A 21,696-nucleotide genomic window follows, 5' to 3' on the forward strand; every position below is an offset into this window, starting at 1 on the left:
TCTTCCTTGGGGGCCATTTGTCTGTCTGTGTATGAGGTAAAACAAGACTGTAGCTAAACAAAATCAATCATTTCCTACTAGGAACGTCTACAGCGCTAATGGAGAATGCAGGTTTCTTTTGGTCATGAAACAGTTTAACGGAGACATTAGGCTTCGACCGCCTTTAGGTGATAATTTATAGTCTTCTTTCTAAGATAGTAATCAAGCGCGACTTGATATTGTGGAATATTTATTACGTTTGCGGAAACAGTACTGCACCTTCCACACTTTCGGTTTCGAATTCGAGACAGGCATTAATCTAGAAAACAAATAGCGTATTTTCAGTTCTCTATTTCATTTCATTCCAGAAAATCTAATATGACACAATTAAAAAACAAAGCGTAGATGATAGAAAATAAGCATTTCCGTCCGATTTTTTACAGTGTTGCGTTGCTCAACCTCTTCAGAATGAAGAGTTGATTAATGGGGCGTGGAGGTCTTTCTCCTCTTCAACCTTGCTGCGAGACGGCAGGAAGATCGAAACATTCTCATTCACTTCGGTCAAAATAAGGTTTCCCTCCAGATGAATGTAATGCGTGCGAATCCAGTCCAAAGGATTCAGCAGGTTGGATTTGTTTTCCCAGTAAAAAATTATGGACTGAACTTTCCCCAGTTCTTTGCGAGTTTCAAAAAAGTATGTGTAGGTTTGGCCTGGGATGAGTTCGGTCAGACTGCAACGAAAATTATTCTCGACACTTTTGCGGTGCATTACTGTGAACAGTGCGGAATACCTTCACTATACAGATCTTACAAAATAGCCGGCTTCACTTACTCAGCGGTCAGCCTGCGTTTCTCACTTGTGGCCAGTGTACCAATCAATGTCACATAAACATGGCCCAGTTTCTGTGAAGCATTCATTAATAATATTATTTAATGTTGAATGGCAATAAACATGCGCTGTGGATTGCGAAAGCGCAACTTACCGTTTTTGCATCGTTTTCGTTGTTTTTCTCTTGCAAGGTAAACGTAATTTTATGTGGGAATGCTGAAAACAATAGTTTACGGTAAAAGGTCATTCATGATCACTCTATGGGTGTTGGGATTTGTCAGTTACTGCAGAAAGGTGACTTTTCCGTCGTCATCGTGTAATACTTCTTGGTGCGAAAACGTTGTGCCAAGGATTTATCCACATGCCATCCTAAAGTGGCACACTTCTGTCCGGCACATTGGAAGCATTCTCCTTGCAAAAACTAAAAATTCGTATTCGTGATGCGGAAGTCACATGTTAAGGTACAAATACTGACCTTTTCATAGTTGGAGCACTCGAACGACTTCATTGAGCATGGTTTGTTGTTAATACTTTCTGCAACATGAAGGTTTTTGCTTTGCTCTATTTGAGACGTTTGTAATACAAGATAATGTTTGATTGTACCATAAAACAAAACTGGGGCTCGGGCATGGTTGCATGCAACGCTCTCAAAAGCAGTTGCGGCCACAGTTCCCAGGAAATCTAAAAAGAACAGGAAAATTACAGTTTCTGTTATATCACACGAGTGTCTTGTGTTAAGAGCGATCTTACCGAAAGATGTGCTGTTCATTGTTGGACCGTGCCAGATAGTCGCCAAAAGCCTAATTGTGAAAAACATTCAGGGTTTTTTATGTGATATTATTAACTGGGTGTTCTGTTTAATACCCGCTCTCGCAACCCGGCTGATTGAGTCCGCCATTGGGATAAAAATCTACGAGGAAAAGAGACGATAACAAATATCGTTACTGAAGGACACGGCCGATACTGGACACAACAAAAATGCTAATAAAAATCCTTACTAACGTGCCCCATTGCTTGAGGGGAGCCAAACGCAATATCGAAAATGGTTTCTCCATCCGTAACAATCTAGAAAAAAACCACTGTTAAATGGAACTTGGAAGTACAAACAACATTCAATTTTTTGCAGTTTTGCACCAGGAGTCAAACGACTTTCTCCGCAGACGTTTGTCCCTTCTTACCGTGTCAACAAAGTCGGCATCCGTAGGGTCCAGACGCACTTCGGTGGCTAAGTTGGTGAAGTACGGACCAGCGGGGTCCAAGCCGGTAATATGACCCAGCGTCAAATTTGCCCGCTTTTTCATCGCTTCACCAACGTAACCGGCACCATGGGCTCCCAAACTGAAAAGTATTTTTTGCCTCATTTCAGTATTTTTTAATTTTTTTACACAGAGTGCCGAAACGAATTAAAACTGTCATGGCAGTAATCAATACGTACCTGTGACCAACGACATGCATGTTAGCCGGATCGACTCCATACTGCTCATTAAGATGAATAAGGAATCGGGCAACAAATACCCCAACCAATCGCACATTAGCGGAAGCTTGCAGGTACGGAAGGGTATTGCCGTGTGCTGCAAGATAGAATATTAGGTATTTTTTGTCAATGTAACGAATCGCTGTGCTTACACCAATCCAAACGGATGACATTGTAGTCTCCATCAAACAAAATTTCTTTGACTGTTTCCTAAGCACATAAAATATCCGGATGAGAATTTACGAAAGCCATTCACGTCCTAATTTATCAATATTCCGCTTACTCTCCACCAGGGCCACTGATAGTTATCGAGAAATCCGTGGATAATAATGATGGTTTTGTGGTTGGGGTTGAAGTTGGAGTTGGCAATAGTGTCTGTGTCGTAAGCGTCAATCAGTTGTGTCGTCACAGGATTGGTTCGCGTGTTCAGGAACAATTTCAGCTTCTCTGTCAGCTTGCAATTTGGCACAGAGTTGATTGGTCTATTAATCGAAATATACTCGTACTGCTTATCACAAATACTAGCCAGTGACCGATTGCCAGAAGTTTTATTCAATGATTACGGAAGTATTCTGTATATTTGGCTTACCTGTTTAGCAGGTCGAAAAACGCGCCTCCAGAATTAAAACATCCCAAATCGCCGCAGCAGGCTTCTTGACCTGAAAATGGACTTGGTTGCAGTGCCATAAACCACTTATATGTATTTAGTTTTCTAAGAAGAAAGTCGGTTTGAGGAAGCATTTATCGTGCAGTTTGTCGAAAGGTTACTTTTCAGCAGCTTAGGCAGTTTAGGTAACGACAGCCTGGACGATGGCGATCGTTGAAATTGCACGGGTGTCGCAATGGCAACCCCGATGGCCAGAGCGCAGGTGACCGCTAACAACGCGACAGTAAGCGTCATGGTACCAGTTGGAAATGGTCCACGGATGGATTAGCAATGGCGTTAATGCGAAATGGGATGAACACACCGCTCAACGACACTGCAAACTGGGTTTCTTTATCGCGCCATTTATATTGTAACCTTAATATTTCCTTTAGCAGAAAGCCCCAGCCATAAACCATTGTTTCTCTATCGCTTCTTTATAAGCAAATTTACGGTTGATTAATGTGTAAGGTGAATGATAAAGTGCAGTTTGTTGGTCCGATTAGATTACCTTAAGAAAATCTGGAGCGAATATCCTAACGGCTAGCTACGCATTAATGTATAATGAGGGGTTCTGAGAGTTTGTGGTCTGCAAAATTTACGGCCAAGCGCTAATTAGATATTGCAGATGAGTAGTCATTATTACACAGCTAGTCATACACAAAGTGTAGCCGGTCTTATCGAAATTAATCTGTAAGCTTCGCACGATTGGAGCATTTTCGTAGCGTAGGCACGCCTTACAGTCAACTTTGTGCTTAAATACCGAAGGTCGCTAAAGTGTCAACATTGTGACGAGGACTGGCATAGTAAAGTCTCATTTTGTAATTACAGGTATTGTAAAGCCAGCGATCGCGTGATCCAGATCTCGTGCCGCCAAGCTGGCTAAGAGTAGAAATTCACCTTTTAGAAACAACAGAATTCTGTTTTTTTTGCGCCGGTATTTTCAGTATAATTTTTAATCTCGGCGATATTACAAGGATAGTTGTTCATTAAACCGCACCTGAAAGTATATGTAAGCCGTCTGAAAGTTTAATTGTCAATTTGTCATTACTAGGGTAGTTTACAGTTCCTATTGTAATGTACCTGGAAAGTATAAAAATCATTAAGCGGTTTCATTTCACTGCGATAAACAATAAGGAGTTTATTAGTAATCAAATTCCCTGAATACCTGCCATGCCAACGCCTTTTACTACTCTACTGTAGCAGTTGAAGGCATTAATACCAGTGACATGTACTGAATTCACAAAATACTACAGTAATTGTAAGCATCTACACGTTTATTTACCTTATGAAGTTTTTACCTCTTCTTTCATAGACACCCTGGTGCGATCGCAAAGTTTTGTGCTCGTATTTGTGACGACATCCTGGAGAACCCATTCTACTTTCTATAAGATTGAATTATAAGACTGAATTTTGTCATAATTTGACCGTTATACTATGGTTTAGAACTTCAGACTTCAAACTCCGGTAGTGTGCTATTCAGAAAGGTCATGGCTGTAAATACACAGCTGATAGTCAGCAATGGTAATTATGTATTGTCTGATAAAGGCATCTTTTCTTAACAGCGGCATCTTTTGCTTATCGAAGCCACAGAAACCGGAAGGCGTCGTAAGGTTGTACACTTTCGCTGCTGGAAATTATTGTTGACCAGTCAAAGTTCGCGCGGTGGTGCAGTTGTATTGGTTGATATTCGTGCAGGTAATTAAGCATACAATTTAGAAATTATGATAGAATACAATGTATTTTGGATTCTTCAAAAACCAAAATTTGAATGAAAATTAACAAACAGAAGCTGACGTGTATTTCGTGGGATTAACCATTTATTAAAGCAGAATGGTGATATTGGAAGTTAAATGCAATATCAGGAAATAGTTCCGCAAATAAGAAGCTGCAATAATTATATGTCGTACTTTTGCCTTGCCTGTTTTGATTTAACAGATTACATCTCATAATCAGTAGGTAATAAATACTTCAGCCATTTTTTTTGGGGATTTTGGCAAAAGCCAACTTAAACCAGGTTGCAATACTTGCAAGTTGCGACTAGTGCAACCTAACCGGGTGCCCAATACAGATCGCATTAACCGTGCTCGAACGGATACATCTACGTATCTTATCAAAATTTCACACGTGCATGCAGTGCGCGTACCAGTACTAGAATTTGTGTAGTTTCTGAAAAGCATTGGCCCAATCTACGTATTACAAACAACAAATTACGAAATTTATACAGCATAAGCAGCCCAGTCTTTTTGTTCCTCGATCTGGGCTCTGCTTGGCAGCAGTGTTGTGGCTAATCCGTTTTGGTCGTGCACTGTCGGATTTCCATCAACGTAAAGATACTTTGTGCGGAACCATTCAGTAGGCAGAATGCTGAATCCCGATTCCCAATTGAGAACAACAGTTTGCACTCTTCCAAGTGATTTTGGCAGATGGACAAGGAAATTTAACACCGCGCCCGGTTTCAGATCGATGTTACTGCGAAAACAGCCAACATTATAGCTAACGCGTGAGCACTGAGCTTCTTGGGTACGAGTACAACAATTTACGAACTCTTCTGATAAGGCAATCTTTTTCGAAGTCGAGGACGTTCCATAAAATGTCGCAGAAATTACACCCGATTCCTGGGAAAAAATAATTTTAATGAAAATGTTAAATTTGCATTTCGTATAAAGTTAGCTTCAATAAATGTATATACCTCTCTTGCGTTGTTTGCGGACGTTTTTGGCTGCAGTTTTATGCTCAGCATATAACTGCTTACTATAAAAAATAGTGCCGTTGAGCATTTCACAATCTGAGTTAATAAACATTTCTTTAATACAAGTCGTCACCTGTCTGATTATGGCTGTTTTCCGTTTTAACCATGTAGTCACGACTGTTTTATATATCAAATGGGTCAGTCACGTTTGCTACACAGCTGTATTGTCTACTCTGCACCAGCAGCTTAAGTCATATTTTAGCAATCTTGAATAAAACTCGACACCGAATTTTAAAATTTTAATACCCGCGTATTAATTACACAAACTTACAACAAAATGGTGGTCTCTCACTGGTGACCGTCTGAAATGACTTAACCACATTTGGTGCGGCTAGTCCAATGTTTGCGTGATATCCGGCATAAGACCATTGCCCATCAATCGACGAAAAGCATTGCGAATTCAAAAACTAGAGTATGTACGTATAACAGCATAAGCTAGAATAAAGAGGGGAAGTAATATTTAAATATTTTCTTGTCAGGTATAGCTTACCTGTTCGTGAGAGCCACATAAGAATGCTTTCAAGGTACACTTTGAACTGGGAATGCTTTCTGTAAAAACATTTGGTTGAGTCTTCTGATTGTATATCTTGGGCATTACGGATTCTGCAACGAACCGGTATAAACGGACAACGCTCGCCAGTGGTTGCATCCCACTGTTTGATAAAAGGTCTGGACACCGGTGGCTGACCAGTCTGCCAAAGTAAAACTGGGTGACCTTATCCGTGATATTTGCAGGCAGGACATATTTTAATTACCAAAGGAACTTGTGTTGAAAGACGTTGGTCCCTGGAAGATGGAGCCAAGAGACAACCTACGATAAAAATTTATAGCAATAGATCAGGACATCAGTAGGCTTCGGTCTTCAGAACAATCTTACAGCGAACTGCAGCCAGGTTGTTGAATTCCGCCATTGACATAAAAGTCTGCAAATATATAATGCGCACTTCGTTCAAGCTTCCATTAACGTAAAAACCGCAACATACGAAGAACTCACTGAGGTGTCCCATCGCTTGTGGAGAACCGAAGCCAAGACTTAAAAGTGACTACGATGAAACACTCAAGAGATAAATCCATAAAGCAAAGGTGCCAGTAAGTGGTTTATAATACTTAAGGTATTTTTATTCTAATCAGATTTAAAGCCCACTGCAATAGAAGGTAAACCACGAATTAAGAAAACTGCCATATACCTCTCCGTCAGTGATCAAAGTGTCCACTACTTGGGCATCAGTTGGATCCAAGCGCACAACAGGATCCATGCTAGTGAAGTATGGGCCTGCATAATGCGTATATCCTCGTTGTGCTATCTTTAATTTCTTCCAGTAACATTTTAGTTACTGTCGTTTTGCCAATATTTATTACCTGCAGGATCAATGCCGGAGATTCTTCCGACTTTGTTAACACGCTCTCCAGCGTAGCCGGCAATGTGGGCTCCCAAACTAATTTACAAAACATTATTATTGAAGAATAGTTCAGGTTTTTGCATAAACGGCATCTGTTGTACAGATATTTCCTCTGGGTTGTTTGTACACTTTCGTTAAAGTTGTGGCATATAATCGCATTAATAACATCGTATACCTGTGCCCGATAATGTGGATTCGAGAGGGATCATATTGAAGTTCACGTTGCAGTATCAAAATGAACTTTGCCAGATATGCGCCGACAACTCTTGTGTTGCCAGTTGCTGTTGTATACGGCGGCCAGTTACCGCTTGCTGCCAACAACAAAATGACACAATTACGATTACATTGTTTCACGGAGCTGACGTAAAATTCTTTGTATGTTTTGCACACTTACTCCAGTCCAAGCGGACAATGTTGAAATCGCCTTCGCCCAGCAGACTATCGACCATGTCCTTCAATTGAAGGATATGAAATTAAGGAAATTACTGCAAAACTTACATTATTTTCTCAAAGAATAATTAAACACATTATCTTTAACCATTATTACTGTAGCAAGTTAACATTCTTACCCAATTCAGGTCTCTGTGTTTCTATTAATTTATTTAATTGCATAATATTACTTGGGCAAAATAAATGTTATAAATTAGAGAATGATACATTTTTGCGAGCAAGCAGAACTCGACCAAAATAAATCCGTCGCTCGAAAAACTTGTTAATGACGTACCCTCCACCAAGGCCAGTCATAGTGATCAGTGAATCCGTGGATCAAAATCTTTGTATCCCGGTCAGTGCGGAAGTCCGACTCGGTAATGCTGCGCAGCTGGTACGGATCTATTGTTTGCATAGCCGGTTGTAAAACGACACGGCTGTTGAGGAACAAGTTCATCGAGGAGATCAGATCACAATCTGGGGTTGTGCTAATTGGCCTAACAACCAAAAATTAATTTTTAAAATATTTCAGCATCTTAAAACAGGCCGCCTATGACCGATTCAGTGCGTTTTAAAGGAATTGTAAATTTTTCATAATAGATAAAATTTTTCGAAGAGCTGATCATTAACTTCATTGCAAGCAATTAATAAACAACGATACTAATTTATGTACAGCGCTTTAACCTTTCATCTGCACCTAGCGATGCGTTTGTACAAATGAAAACATAACTATATACCGGTTGAGTAAGCTCCAGAACGGGCCCTCGTTAGCGAAGCATCCCAAATCGGCGCAACAAACTTCCGATTTTTGTACATTTGGATTGATGTTTCGAGCAGATGCACTGCCGATGAGAAGAGCCGTAAAAAGATACCACATTCTGGAGTAGCGATGTGCAACCCGGTGTAATTAGAGTCAATGAGGACAGACCACAGCACGCGATGTTTCTCCTAGTGATTTAAGTACTTCCGGAATCGCTGTTCACAGCAACCGTTATAATGCCGGCGTTATTGTTTAGCGTGGATGTCCGCGAAAATGATAATATTTTTCTTAAATTGTATGAGAGTTAGATAAGATTTCTGACATTCTGATTAATGATAATGGCATCATTTCAAGGTCGCTTGATTAAACTGTTATAAGTATTCAGGTACGTTACGAGTGTATCTGTAGTATAGGTATAATGCCGTAGGCACTATCCAGCTGTACTACGGTACATTTTGTTCTATTATTTATTACAAGTAGCAGTACCTTTGCAGTAAAAACAAAACGTATCAAGTAGCGTAGTGGCTTATAAGCTGGATAGTCACATAAATCACTTACGCGTATTACGAAACAAATAGATCTAGACGCACTCTCGCAATTCCAAACACCAGATGCACCTGATATTTATTGGTCAATTTCTATTGCAAATTCAGATTGCAGTACGAGTATCGCTTCATATTTAGATTGTAATTAACCAAATAGGCAGGCTTAGTTTCGTGATTGCTTATGGACACAATTAATTTTCTCGACCGAAGATCAAACTTTAACGGCAGTCTGCGTTTTGGACTACCCTACGTTTTCAGTGCAACGTGACGGTCACCGCCAGCTGCATTTTAGCGATACTGTTGACTGGCACGTCGAAGGCGCTTCTTCATGGGCGGCGGTTTGGCAGACGCACAGGGCGCGTGGATGTCGATGTATTTTCCATCCGGACTCTGGCATAAACCGGGCATTCCCGAGACCAGATTGTTCACGCAGTGACCGGTTATTTGTTTATCCTAAGAAAAATGAGAACAAAGGTGTGGGTGAGAACACCAAGGGTTCTAACAAAAAATTGTAAATTTTGAAATTCAGGCCTGAATAATTTGTGAAAAAGGTATATAAACAACAACTCAGTAGTGATTATTTTCATCTTTATAATAATCTTCCATTGAATAACTTTTCCATAATTTAGGTTTATGGCTCTTATGCACGTGATATTTAAAGGTTAAATTGGCTAACCGCTGAATATAGTTGATGTGTAGTCATCAATATGTAAGAACGCAACGCGGGCGGAGTGGCGTATATTTTCCCGAGTCGCTGTTAGTAACGGTCTGCTGCATTTTGGGTTAGTCTTACCGGTGAAACATTGATTGTGCACTCCACGCTGTTTGTTGAGGCGTTTTCCAGGAGGATGTTATGGGTGTTGCCGACGCCTAACGTTCCATCCGTCTTCTGGTGGGGCTTGAATTCTTCTGGGATGCCGGCGAAAGCACCCGTCCCTTTCTATCAAATATGTCGGTGTTACAAGTGTATTTATGTTATTGACGTGTGTGTATTTCATACCCAGACGCTTATTTTCGTTACCAAGTCCCATAGGAATAGGCTGCTGATTAAAATATCGTTTACAAAAATACACCTACTTTGTTCGGCATTTTAATTGCTTATCCTGTTCATGAATGAACAAGGTGTGTAGCTGTTTTTCATACTGATGCCAACCGGAAGCGACTAAATCTTCTTCACGTAAACATTATGCCGCACCATATATGTACGACATTCATAATCTTATTATGCCGACAAGTCCTTGCCCTTTAGCATCTATAGCACGTCAAAATGGAGCTATTGTTATTGTTGTCAAATAAAATAAAATGGATGAATGAAGAGTGTATACAATTACACATGTTCCGATAAACAGCGGCCGCATTCTACCGGAAAGGTATTACATTACTGACGACCTTTACAAACCCCGACAAATAATATTTGAGATGGTTCATCTTACTAAATCAACTCAAGACAAAACAAAAGGGAGAAAACTTGCAGTGCCAACATATAATTATACGGAATGTATTCTCGGTGACACATTAATTAATTAAATTGTTTACAGGAATTTTTGATTAATACACTTCCTTTTTTAATAGACATTGGCCACAATTTTTGACTGAATGCCCACAATTCGAACAAAATTTATAAAAGAAGTACACAATCGGCCAAAATAATTAGTAACATAACACTGTATCCAATGTTTCGGACAACTACTCGCAGTGTTTAACTTTTTACAAGTGGTAATTAAAAGTTTAATTAATTACATAATCATTTAAGTATGTAATTGCTAAATAATTTATGTTATGCAAATACTACTAGTGTGAATTAACTACTTTTAAGATATCCCTGAATCGATGCTGTCTGCTAAAATGACAGAACCGGTGACATACGTTTACTTATAACATATCCTTCATATATACTGACCTTTTCCACTCGTGTCAGCTGCGAAGGTCCACACGCTTCGGAAACCCCCGAAAGAAGTGATACCAGTACCAAAGCCGTTGATATAAAAACAATTTCTGCGACGCTGTAGTAGTTTCTCATGATTGGTTGAGTGTGGGAAACCGGTATCTCTGCAACAATGAACGTGAGTATAGCTCGCTCGCAATCAGCAGATTGAAATGAAAATGTTTTAAACTAAAGGTCTTGAATAATCAGTGCATATGCACAGATATAATCATATCCAAGACTGCCGATAGGAAAACTACAATACGAAAAAGCAACCACAGCGTGCCATACAATTTATTCGGATACTGGGCCAGCCCAATGCTGCACGCACAACTAAAGCGGGCTTGAGACCATCCAAATCTACTACAGACCGATCGTTACAGATACTACGCACCTATTATCCAGGGAACTAGCGCTACTCCAATCGGCACCTGTGTGTGGATTGATAAACTATATGTAGGAGGAATATCAGTTTAACGACCTCAACCAGGACATGCTGGATGGAGAGAGCGGCTTCGGCTAAAATGGTCCGGATAAACACTTTTATGTGGTTAATATTAGCTCGACAAAAGACGAAAAATCTTAATTGCCGGAGAATGAACTCGCTCAAAATTGGTGTGAACCTGGTCAGTACACCCAATCTTTATCGCGTTTATGAATGTAACACGCGAACAAATCAATAAGGAGCGCGCCGCTTTTTTTCTGTGGCGGCGCCCTGGATCCGGCACTTGGTGCGCAGATTCCTTTGTTGCTGTTAAGGGTGTCTAGCGGCAATGATGAACAGCATCCTGTTGTGATACTACCGGCATAATCCCGTTGAATGGAAGAGTTAACCTCCCGACCAAAAACATGGCACATATATCTGTACACTTACCTGGACACGTAATACCGCTGTCAGTTCGCTGTTAACCTCGGAAATCCCAAGATCTGAGCTGCGCTCTTAGACCGTGTGTACAAAATGGTAAAAAAGAAATTGTTGTACAAAATTTACGATCTTTAGTTTAATTAATTGGCAGTATAAAATACTGTTAGAATAAAATACGTAAGCTTATATTATTTAGCTTGCTGAGTTAAGTAATTGTATGGCCCGGCTTCTGCAGTCAAGGCTTTTGTAAAACTGATATAAAAACCCTGTTTCTCTTGGCACGCAGTTTATATATGCTGAATATGCAGCAAAGCTCGATCCGTGGATGCAAAAGGATTAGCGCTGTCTTTTGTGCGTCATAGATACTGTATGTGTGCGCAATACCTTGGAATGCGAATCAACGAAGGTATTAATTGAAAATCCGAAACAACAACACCACTGAAATGGTGAAACTGGGTTTTACTCTCTGGGCACCTTAGTGTTAATTGAGCTATGATATCGCCGATTACAACGTTATCCCGGTAATTCGCCGCACTTGTGCATCTTCGCTAAAGAATCGTATAATTCGCCACATTGACGTCCTGAAGTGTTATACAGTACATACTCATACAATGTCATCTTTGCGCCTACAGATAACAGCATCGGCATCTGGAGAATCAAGCTGCTCGTTGCTGCATATACCTGATACGGAAAACAAGTTAAAAGTTGATACATATTACATGAAAACGCAACCCCGCCTTTAACAACGTGAAATGAGAAGAAGCGTCAGAGTCAGACGATAGCTTCCTGACCATCCTGTTTACACTCGTTAGCTTCGGCGCCGAAAAAATTGATTTTGTAATGTGCTCCAAGCGTTATGATTTTAACACTGTTCAGTTTCATAATAAGAAGTTAATTTTAGGCCTGATATTCTCACTGTATACTATATGTGTAGAACTGAAAATAGGATCTAGTAAACTGGTAGGGCATGAATTAATCACCGGCATACAGTAGAAAGTAGAAAACTATATCTCTACAGGTGTTGAGCAGCTTCGGGTGAATAATTAACGTTGCGATGTAGTTATATTTTGTAAAAGGCATGACTGCCGATATTATTCTAAAACTAGTACAACAATTTTGGTGGGGTGCTTGCTATAGAATCATGTAAGTAATGCTTATAGGGTATGTGGAGGCAGCCAGTACATATTCATTAAAGTTTTTTTGTAGAGCACAGAGCAGCTGCAAAGCATTAACTGCCAGGATATATCTTACTTTTACACTGTATTAACCGAAACGTAAGAAAGAATGCGTTGAGCTAACGCTTTGAAGCTACCGGACGGTTACAAAAATCGATAGCTAACCCTTTCATTTGAATGTTTACGATACCTTTACGGATTTACTTACAAATCCTAATTCCGTATGCAGTGATTGACCTAAAACTGTATCATCCGGCAGTTACTCAATCAGAATCATGCACGATTATAATTATTATTATATTGAATATATCACATTTTACCATAATACGATCCTTCTAAATTTTGCTACTATTAATGAGTGCAAAATCCTGGCCTGAGCGTACACCTGCATTAAATTTGCAAATACGTAGCCTGAAATTTGGGTTGATCCTTCTCATTAACCCGTCACATATATACAAGCGCAAATGCAAATTTATAGATTCACACTGGAATGCAGATTTAATAGGTTTGATCAGAAAAGGAAATATCCCAGGGCACAGGCCTGTTAGGGAATAAACTACGCCCGCCTTTCTAACACGGGGAAAGATTTCCCTTTGACGTCAGGCAAAGCTACTTCGAGAAACACATCTGACGTCATTGACATACTCGAGCGGTACCTTTAAACGCGACTGTAAGAGCCAATGCCAACCGAATCATGTTTTACCCTTTATTCTGTACATGTAGAATACAATTACATACCAATATTTAACACCTATTTTGAAACAGCAAATACAGATACTTTGAGTTCATGATACAGGAACAACAAGTACAAACTGGCGCCATTCCGACAGAACCACTACCACAACCCAAGGCAGTACGAAATAATTTAACAATCACAAGGATGGCTGCCGAAACACATCATCATCAGAAAAATAGATCAGGAACATCTTCGGTCGCCACCCGGACGGACTCACGCCAACATCCCACATCTTTGGTAAAAAATCAAAAAAATCCCCATCCAGTGACAACAGTCGTATTTATTCACCAGCCGGTGATCCTGCCTTGCGGTGATCACTGTTTGCTTGCAAGCTCCCGTCAGGCAGGCGATGAATGCCCTGTACTACGGCGTAAGGAAATTCAACCATCCGTAATTTATGTCCGATATTGGATAGCGTTCGCAGATCATCCTATAAACCCAACATTAATCATTAGAAATACATAAGACGGAATGCATATCCCTGTACATAAATTAAAAACTGATGCTTAGCGTACACAATCGGAGGAATACATGACCCAAGCAAAAATGCATAGAAGTACCTGTCGCATTCCCGGTTCGTACTCTACTTGCATGGGAAGCAACTGATGGTGCAATCGTGGAGCATCAATGGATTCTTTGACATTCTGCTTGGTGTATAAAATTCTCGATAAAGCCTACAGATCAGATGAGAACGCTGGAACATTTATTTTATAACATATGTTTTCAAACTGCAACTTACATTAGCAGTGGCAGAGATGATGCGAGAACCACCGGATGCGCCAATGACAACGTTAACGTTGCCACTGGGATCCGTGACGATGGTGGGTGAGCAGCTGGACTGCGGTCGTTTACCGGGCGCGATGAAGTTGGATGGCGACGGCGGCAGACCATAGTAGTTCGGCTCATGCGGATTGACACTGAAGTCATCCATTTCGTTGTTGAGGATGATGCCCGTCTGTCTGGAGACGCGCCGTGAGCCGAAGCTATGAAACGAGATGTTAACAAAAAAGTTGACAGCACGAACACGTTAATTCACAACGACTGCCGGATAAGTGGATAGCGGCATTAATTGCTTACTGTGTATTAATGGTCGTAGTCAGCGAAACCGCATTCCCGTTTTTGTCCACCACAGATAAATGCGATGTCCCATGTTTACCGATTCGAGACATGGTGCGAATACCATATGTACGGGGGTCTTGGGATGTCTTGTCCTCCATGATCTGACGACGCGTTAGGCTGGCAAACCACGGAGAAAGCAGGACTTGCTTCATCTACACCACAAAAACTATGATGCTATTTGACATTGTTTAGTGTAATGCCGGTTTACTCACTCTATCCACGTCCGGTACGAAGTCCTCATCGCCCATTTCAGTACGGCGAGCATAACCGAATTTCATGGCTTCGGTGAAGCGCTGATTATACAGATCGCGCTCCGATTGTTCGGCCGTTTTCCACTCAATGGTCGCGTTTCCGTTCAGCCCGTAATAACCGTCCATCAACTGGACGATGTACTGCATGATCAGACTGCCAGCGGGTGGCGGCACCCCGAGAACGGAGGAACCGTCATTCAGAACAGATTTCAGAGCCGGCTTGATGTTGGCGACGTACGAATTCAAATCCTGGAGAGTGATTATACCTCCTACAAAACGTTATGTATAATAATTATGTGGAAAGGGCACCGTTAACTACAACTATATTCACACAAGCTTATTCCTTTTGCTCCTCGATACATTCAGATCTGCTGAGTTGTTTCGGATACTTACCTCCTTCTGCGATGTCTTTTGCCAAATCCTGAGCGATCGCACCGCGGTAAAACTCTTCAACGCCGCGCGGATCATTGGCAACTTTTCGCATCGTAGCCGCCAAATCTTTGTTTGTGTACATATCGTTCTCAACGAAAACAGTTCCGTTCCGGCTGAATAATTCAGTCAGACCTTCGTCGTACTGCAGGATGTCCTTACTGGCGTCTCGGATGGCGCTGGCCAGGATATGGTTAATTCGGACGCCCTCTTCCAAGACTTTAATTACTGGTTGAAACAAATCACTCCAGGACAACCGGCCACCGATTGATTTGGAATACTCATACGCTGCCCACAAGCCGGCGATTTCACCTGAAAGAGAAACGGATTAGAGCTATATAACACGGCGGAGAAATGAACCAGATAATTGTTGAATGATTTGTACAGCACAGCGAAGGTATGAGAAGATATTTGATCACCAAATGTTCAAATAAATTAAGTTTTAAATTAAATTAATTAAACATGAAGTCGTAAAAAATCCGGAATCGAATAGACTCCAAATTTCTGAGCTAAGCCAAGCTATAATACACCTTAATTCCGCATCGTTGCAACACAATGTTGTAATTAATTACCAGGAACTCCAGCAGCATGCCAGCCTTTGATGGAGGATATATTCTTATTTTCCACGAACATTAACTGTGTCGCCGCTGCCGGTGCCACTTCCCGCGCATCAATCGCCGTCGAATTTCCCGATCGCCGGTCATAAATCACCATGAAAAAGCCGCCACCAATGCCGCAACTGTGTGGATGGTAAACGCCGCTGCACAAGGCCGTCGTAATGGCCGCTTCAATGGCATTTCCGCCGCTCTTCAGAATATCACTGTAAAAAACACACCATCATAAATCAGTACATAAACCATACATACGAAACATGACAAAGCAAACCAGTTTATGATGCTGTATATTATGCCATAAAATTCCAACTAGTCAACTCACTTTCCCATCACAGAACATTCCGCTGCATCCGCCGCCACCGCCTGCTGGGAGAATTTACCCAGGGTGGAGTTGGACGGAGGAATATCCGTATCCACGGCGCCAGGGAATTCTTTGTGCTCCTCCCGCACATTATTATTTTTCACGCCATAATACGTGCCCACGACAATGCCGGTGGAGAGGAGCAACACCAACAGGGACACTCCGGCCACCATCGTTATGCGTTTTTTCCGACTGAAATAAAATACAACTGCCGATTGTCAAATGTCCACAATTAGCGCTGATCGCAAAAACTGCGCAAAGACTAAATCACAATAGATTTATCGACTGTCTGGCTGCAGCTGCTGCAAAGTGCAACAAGGTTACAAGCGACTGATTAGAGTATCGAAAGCGAAACAATAATTATTATGCATGCTGCTGGAGAGAGACAAACGCTTTTAAATGAATACGGCTAAACGATGGTAAAAACCGATACGGATACACCTATCAACATACGACATCTGGGCGGCGGTATTGGTCACTTTCAAGTGGTCAAGGATGTAACAACGGCAAACAAACACGCAGTTAACTCGTCCAGGATAGGCTAAACTGACTTCACTACCGAACAGATACCGATCAGTGGCGATCACAGCCCTATATAATGCGCCACTTTCCAATCAGTTTCCACTAATGATCAACGATACGCAAAGTGACGTATCTTGTCATTGAGAAAAAAAACGCGGACCTGACATAACACGGCGTTTCATCTGACCGATATGAATCATTGCTTGTAACGCGAGAAATCGTACTGGTTACCCAACTGTACTTTTACGGAGACGTATAGAATGTAAAATAAAATATAACAAAGTCTAAAAATTAATCGTTAAGTAAGGCTTGTGTACTGGTGTTGATACTCGTACACAAAATGATCTCCGTCATTTGCACCGCCTGCTACTACAACTGTCGGCTTTACAAACGAACGCAATGCGCCCACGTGGAACCGTCATCGACACAAATTACAAACAAACAAAAAGCACCAGGAAAATTTTTAAAAATGACTCATATAAATTGCTTAGCGTCAGATCAACAGCACTCTAACACACTAAAAATAAAATTGGTGTTTATTTTCGGCTGAAGCAGAATTCACTAACCGAAAAATTAAAATGGTATTTTTTCAAACTTTCGCAAGGCTAGTATAGTGAAGCTGACTGCTACCAAAATATTTCAAATTAACTTTCCCTGAGAAGTCGGGAATCGAATGAGATCCAAAGTAACTGCAATGATCCCATGCAACAGTCCAAAATTAATTAATACTGCGCTAGAATTTGACAGTAACACTCCTTTTAAAATAAAAGTCAGTCAGTCAGATAATATAATTACAGTAATAAAATTACGTAAATTCATTGCAAGTAAGAAAATATAGTAGGTATTATTTACTGACTGTACTTCGCGCCTGTATGATACGTACGACGTACAGACAGGACTCGCTGTCGAATTCAATGGTTTCTATAAAAGGATTATCATGGGCGTAACTACTGGGACCGAGGAGGGGATCCGTCCCGGAACTGCATGACGGTATCTCTGCATAGTCTGAATTCAGCTCATTCAGGGTTTTATACGTAGCAACGCGGGAAGTTTTTAAGGATTTCATGGCTGCCGACGGACAAAGATGTACAAACTGCACGTGGTGACCTAATAATGCACCATTCGACTCCGCGATAGGAAAAAAGAGTTAGAAAATCATCCAGAAATTTTAGCGGAAATCTGTCGAAATCGTAATCACGACAGCCGCGCCTGGTCAACATGCTGAATGAGATCGGGAGAAGTACTCCAAAAATTGTGGAAATTTATAGTACAGTAAAACTGCACTATTCATTATGCCTGTACATAAATGTACTTACGTATTTTATCCCCTGGTACGAGTATCTTAGCAACAGTAATAGAACGGAGGCCGTAATTACGAATTTATGATTAATATTACGTAATGATTTCAACAAATTATCAAGTACTACTGTAGTTGACAAACTTCTACTTATTCGCGATACACAAAAATATAACTTTCTAAATCGATTAAAAAAATTATTACCAAAATTTATTTCTAATAGGCTTTAATACGATTACTCAGACTTCTCACTTCCTTATTCCAGTTTTCGACAACACCAGTACAATCATTTTAAAACCAACGACGTTCAGAAGTGAACAAACGTAAAGATAAAAATATATTGCACATTAAAGCTTACCTCATCCGCATAGTCTTCAAGCTGATGTCAGACGTCCTCCGCGATGCAGGCATCGTTCCGGTATCACTAATCTGGCCCAGTGATCCGTAAAATGTGCGCACTTGTCCTCCTGCGTTCCCGGAAACAGATTCGGTGGACAACGTATTCGGATTTAAAAACTGGACGGGTACAGTCGTCGCCGCCGATCCCGTTTTCTGTAAAACGACGAAATTATCAGTCATTTTGCGCTGATTTTTGGTCGACTTCATGGGCCCGTCCAAGCAAAAAGCTCGTGACCAACAACGAAGGAAAATGAAAATCGAAGCTCACAATGTCTCAGCTAGCGCGCGGCTATTCCGTGGATATCGTACGCGACGCGCTGGATCAACAAAGGCCCGAGCGGCAAAGCAGTGAGACCACCGCTAATCAAAACACGGTGAGAGCAGCAGTCAAGTGGCTGCACAATTCTCACCGGAAATGAGGATGCATGCTCCAAGTGCAAAGGTATTCGCAGCGAACTTCAAGTATCCCGTTGAATGACGCTCGCTATCTCAACGCACCGTGTGCCACAGCATAATCACAAGATCCGCAACAATTGAACCGCGTGTGTGTCGCCGAAAGAACAGCAAGTGTACGACCGGATAATTCAGCCGACAGATAAGATAAAAAGTGACGAATCACCATGCTATAAAGCCAGATCCTCAACATTGATAAATCACAATACTGTTTTTAAATTGAATTTTCGGAATGAGGAAGAAACTAGAAAAACGTAATGCACATCACTGGAATACAAACTCAAAATTTCAACGACAAGCGCAGTAGATGTACCTGCAGCACAAATGAACAGGTAATGTACACAATCCAAAGAAGAGACAACAAGTCGTCAGCAAAATATGGCGACATAAATCGGTATGGTCATCAGTTTATGACAAAGCCGGGCTATGAGAGCAATAATAACGACTAATCCGCATTGATGAATGCCAGCGCGTCCATCTCATCGAAGTTCATCTTATCCATATCGTCGTCGTCTTCGGTGACTACAGGCTTTCGTTTAGCCGGCTGGATGACAACATTGTTGTCGTCATCGTCTTCCACAATTACAAGCTTTCCCGTTTGGCTAGACACATCGTCGTCATCATCGTCATCGTCTTCAAAGAACCCAGTTTTTGGTTTGCTCGCCGGAATGGCGATATCGATCTCAGCTTCGGCGACCACAAGTTTCGACTGGCTGACGGCATCGTCGTCGCTGTCTTCACTGAATACATCCTTTCGTCTGCCCGCCGGGATGGCAACATCACCGTCGTCTTTGGTGTGCACATGATTCGGGCTAACAACATCGTCGTCGTCGTCGTCTTCATCGATCACAGCCTTTCGTCGGCTCGCCGGGATAGTAATATTAATGTCGTCTTCGCTCTCCACGTGATTCGGCCGGCTAACAACATTGTCATCTTCGTCTTCGTTGATCACAGTCCTTCGTCTTTCTGGCTGAGCGGCTTTACCACTTTTGTCCACTCCCATCAAGAGCTTTCCTGACTGACTCCCAATATCGTCGTCATCTTCCTGCATCACGAACTTCCGTTTTGCCGGCTGGCCAGCAGTTTGATGCATTCCAGACGAAAAAGCTGGGAAAATGTTCACAGTTCACGTGTCTGACACCCGTAATCTTTCTTTATAATAAAAAACTAAATGGCTGCAAAACATGTTTCAATTTTTGCACATGTTTTTACCATGTTCCGGAATGTTTTCCATGGCATTGAATTCCTCGTCAAAATCATCATCCTCCAGAAAATTATCCATTATTGAGATCTTAGCTGGTTTCTTCTTTTCTCTGCAACCATATTCCAGCTTTCACTCGGGTATACTTTCCGAGTAAATTCAGTTAGACGAGATAAATACGAAAACGCTCGTAATATTAAATTTTCATCTGTCACCAAGATTACTGTTACAGCCCGCTCGACATCTCAGCTACCGCAGTATACAGTGTATCTGTATTCTGTACATGTATTGTATGCCATTGTACTCACCCTAGTTTGATCAAAGAAGAAAAGTCGCCTTTTTTCGGGCCGTAATTGATGTTTTGTTTATTCAACGCACGCCGACCTTTCAGTTCTGGATTGGAATCCGAGTAATGATTCACAACGACTGGCGACAAACTATCAACAGCACCGCATCAAGATAAATGCCACATAATATATGCGCGAATACGATCTTACACTGCAAAGCTAACGCAAACCGACAATCACGTAAATAAATGAAGAGTCTCCCAATTACCAACCTGCGCGAACGACCACGAGTGGTAGCGCTTGCTAGCGAGGAAGGCATTTGTGCTTGTGCCAGTGCGCCAGGATCCGCCATCATTTCTTCAAACCACGCAAAATCCTCCTCTTCAGCATTATTAGAAGTTCTGGGGTTAGGGGCAACGTTTCCCGTATTTTCGCTAGGAGCATCCGTTTCGATGGAGTCAACCCCCACGCAATCCTCGGGAAGCACCGGAAGTCCCAGAACCAGCCTTTTGACGCACGTCTGTAAGATTGTTTAATGCAAGCGGAGGTCATGCAGGTCTTTCGTTCGACAGAAGACTGTCGGCTGGTCGTACCCATCGTGATGTTACTAGCAAATACCGATAGCAGCAAACAGACCAATTTTCGTCGCTTGCATTTCATTGATAGAAGAGCAAGGACTGCACGGTCATTTTGATTTCTTTTCACCTGCTGCATTACTATCGGGTTTTCCTACTTTTACCTGAAAATGTGAACACTGCACAGCTACCTCACCTTCACTTTGGCTTTACTTCCAATATGCTTAATCTTTTCCAGCGTGTCATCAAAGCGAGCCTTGGGATACATGCTGTGCGCCCACGCTTCCATTTTCCTCATCAAAATTTGCAGATTTTCTTTCTACAAAATATACAGAAAGGTAAATTCTTAATACGTAAACCGGTAAACGTAACTGTCTCATACTGCCGCAACCATAGATTTAGTAGTAATGCACAGCCAGTACCGGTGATCAAGTGTTATTCCAAATTAATAATAATACGAAGCCAATACCATTTTGTTGATCAAACGTACAATTGTAAGGACATTCACATGAAATATTGTAACAATTTTGTACATTCACACGACATGGATCTCGTGTCTCGTACAAAACCAACTGCTGCAAGTTAGAATTCAGATTCTAGTGAAATATCTAATAACGTATATTTTAATAATTATATGTGATAGCTACGCTGTTGCATACGGTTTGCTTTGCTTTGCT

General features: G+C 41.3%; 3 protein-coding genes across 7 annotated transcripts; all 3 read right to left on the reverse strand.

Moving 5' to 3' along the window:
* Positions 1–216: 216 nt before the first annotated feature.
* LOC129586844 (uncharacterized) lies at positions 217–8,475 on the reverse strand. Its single transcript, XM_055480310.1, has 30 exons — positions 8,244–8,475; positions 7,802–8,003; positions 7,472–7,529; positions 7,253–7,388; positions 7,037–7,113; positions 6,865–6,950; positions 6,672–6,720; positions 6,555–6,600; positions 6,433–6,488; positions 6,292–6,369; positions 6,168–6,226; positions 5,949–6,084; positions 5,618–5,679; positions 5,473–5,543; positions 5,151–5,397; positions 3,051–3,195; positions 2,872–2,941; positions 2,566–2,764; positions 2,435–2,492; positions 2,244–2,379; positions 1,987–2,146; positions 1,807–1,873; positions 1,673–1,718; positions 1,559–1,608; positions 1,412–1,489; positions 1,284–1,342; positions 1,094–1,229; positions 963–1,024; positions 812–882; positions 217–710 (listed from the first exon to the last, which is right to left on the reverse strand). Exons 1-30 carry the CDS (start codon positions 8,381–8,383, stop codon positions 443–445), a joined length of 3,108 nt encoding a protein of 1,035 aa, XP_055336285.1. The 5' UTR covers positions 8,384–8,475; the 3' UTR covers positions 217–442.
* Positions 8,476–8,787: 312 nt separating this feature from the next.
* On the reverse strand, positions 8,788–11,795 carry LOC129586899 (uncharacterized). Of its 3 annotated transcripts, XM_055480384.1 has the most exons (5): positions 11,610–11,794; positions 11,130–11,254; positions 10,712–10,860; positions 9,605–9,751; positions 8,788–9,264 (listed from the first exon to the last, which is right to left on the reverse strand). In XM_055480384.1, the coding sequence occupies exons 3-5, from the start codon at positions 10,829–10,831 to the stop codon at positions 9,100–9,102; spliced, it is 432 nt and encodes a 143-aa protein (XP_055336359.1). In that variant the 5' UTR covers positions 10,832–10,860; positions 11,130–11,254; positions 11,610–11,794; the 3' UTR covers positions 8,788–9,099. The 3 variants fall into 3 exon arrangements, with proteins under 3 accessions (XP_055336359.1, XP_055336361.1, XP_055336360.1); XM_055480386.1 differs by lacking the exon at positions 11,130–11,254 and having other exon boundaries at positions 11,610–11,795; XM_055480385.1 differs by lacking the exons at positions 11,130–11,254; positions 11,610–11,794 and adding an exon at positions 11,027–11,114.
* Positions 11,796–13,467: 1,672 nt separating this feature from the next.
* LOC129586966 (scoloptoxin SSD14-like) lies at positions 13,468–19,337 on the reverse strand. Of its 3 annotated transcripts, none has more exons than XM_055480528.1 (10): positions 18,772–19,337; positions 18,463–18,656; positions 16,247–16,477; positions 15,883–16,130; positions 15,275–15,622; positions 14,843–15,150; positions 14,589–14,782; positions 14,251–14,494; positions 14,072–14,185; positions 13,468–13,941 (listed from the first exon to the last, which is right to left on the reverse strand). In XM_055480528.1, exons 2-10 carry the CDS (start codon positions 18,513–18,515, stop codon positions 13,792–13,794), a joined length of 1,890 nt encoding a protein of 629 aa, XP_055336503.1. In that variant the 5' UTR covers positions 18,516–18,656; positions 18,772–19,337; the 3' UTR covers positions 13,468–13,791. The 3 variants fall into 3 exon arrangements, with proteins under 3 accessions (XP_055336503.1, XP_055336504.1, XP_055336502.1); XM_055480529.1 differs by lacking the exons at positions 18,463–18,656; positions 18,772–19,337 and adding exons at positions 16,739–16,876; positions 17,691–17,721; XM_055480527.1 differs by lacking the exons at positions 18,463–18,656; positions 18,772–19,337 and adding an exon at positions 17,698–18,092.
* Positions 19,338–21,696: the final 2,359 nt, after the last annotated feature.

Source organism: Paramacrobiotus metropolitanus, unplaced genomic scaffold (genome assembly GCF_019649055.1).
Source record: "Paramacrobiotus metropolitanus isolate TYO unplaced genomic scaffold, Prichtersi_v1.0 Parri_scaffold0000022, whole genome shotgun sequence".
Lineage (NCBI taxonomy): Eukaryota > Metazoa > Tardigrada > Eutardigrada > Parachela > Macrobiotidae > Paramacrobiotus > Paramacrobiotus metropolitanus.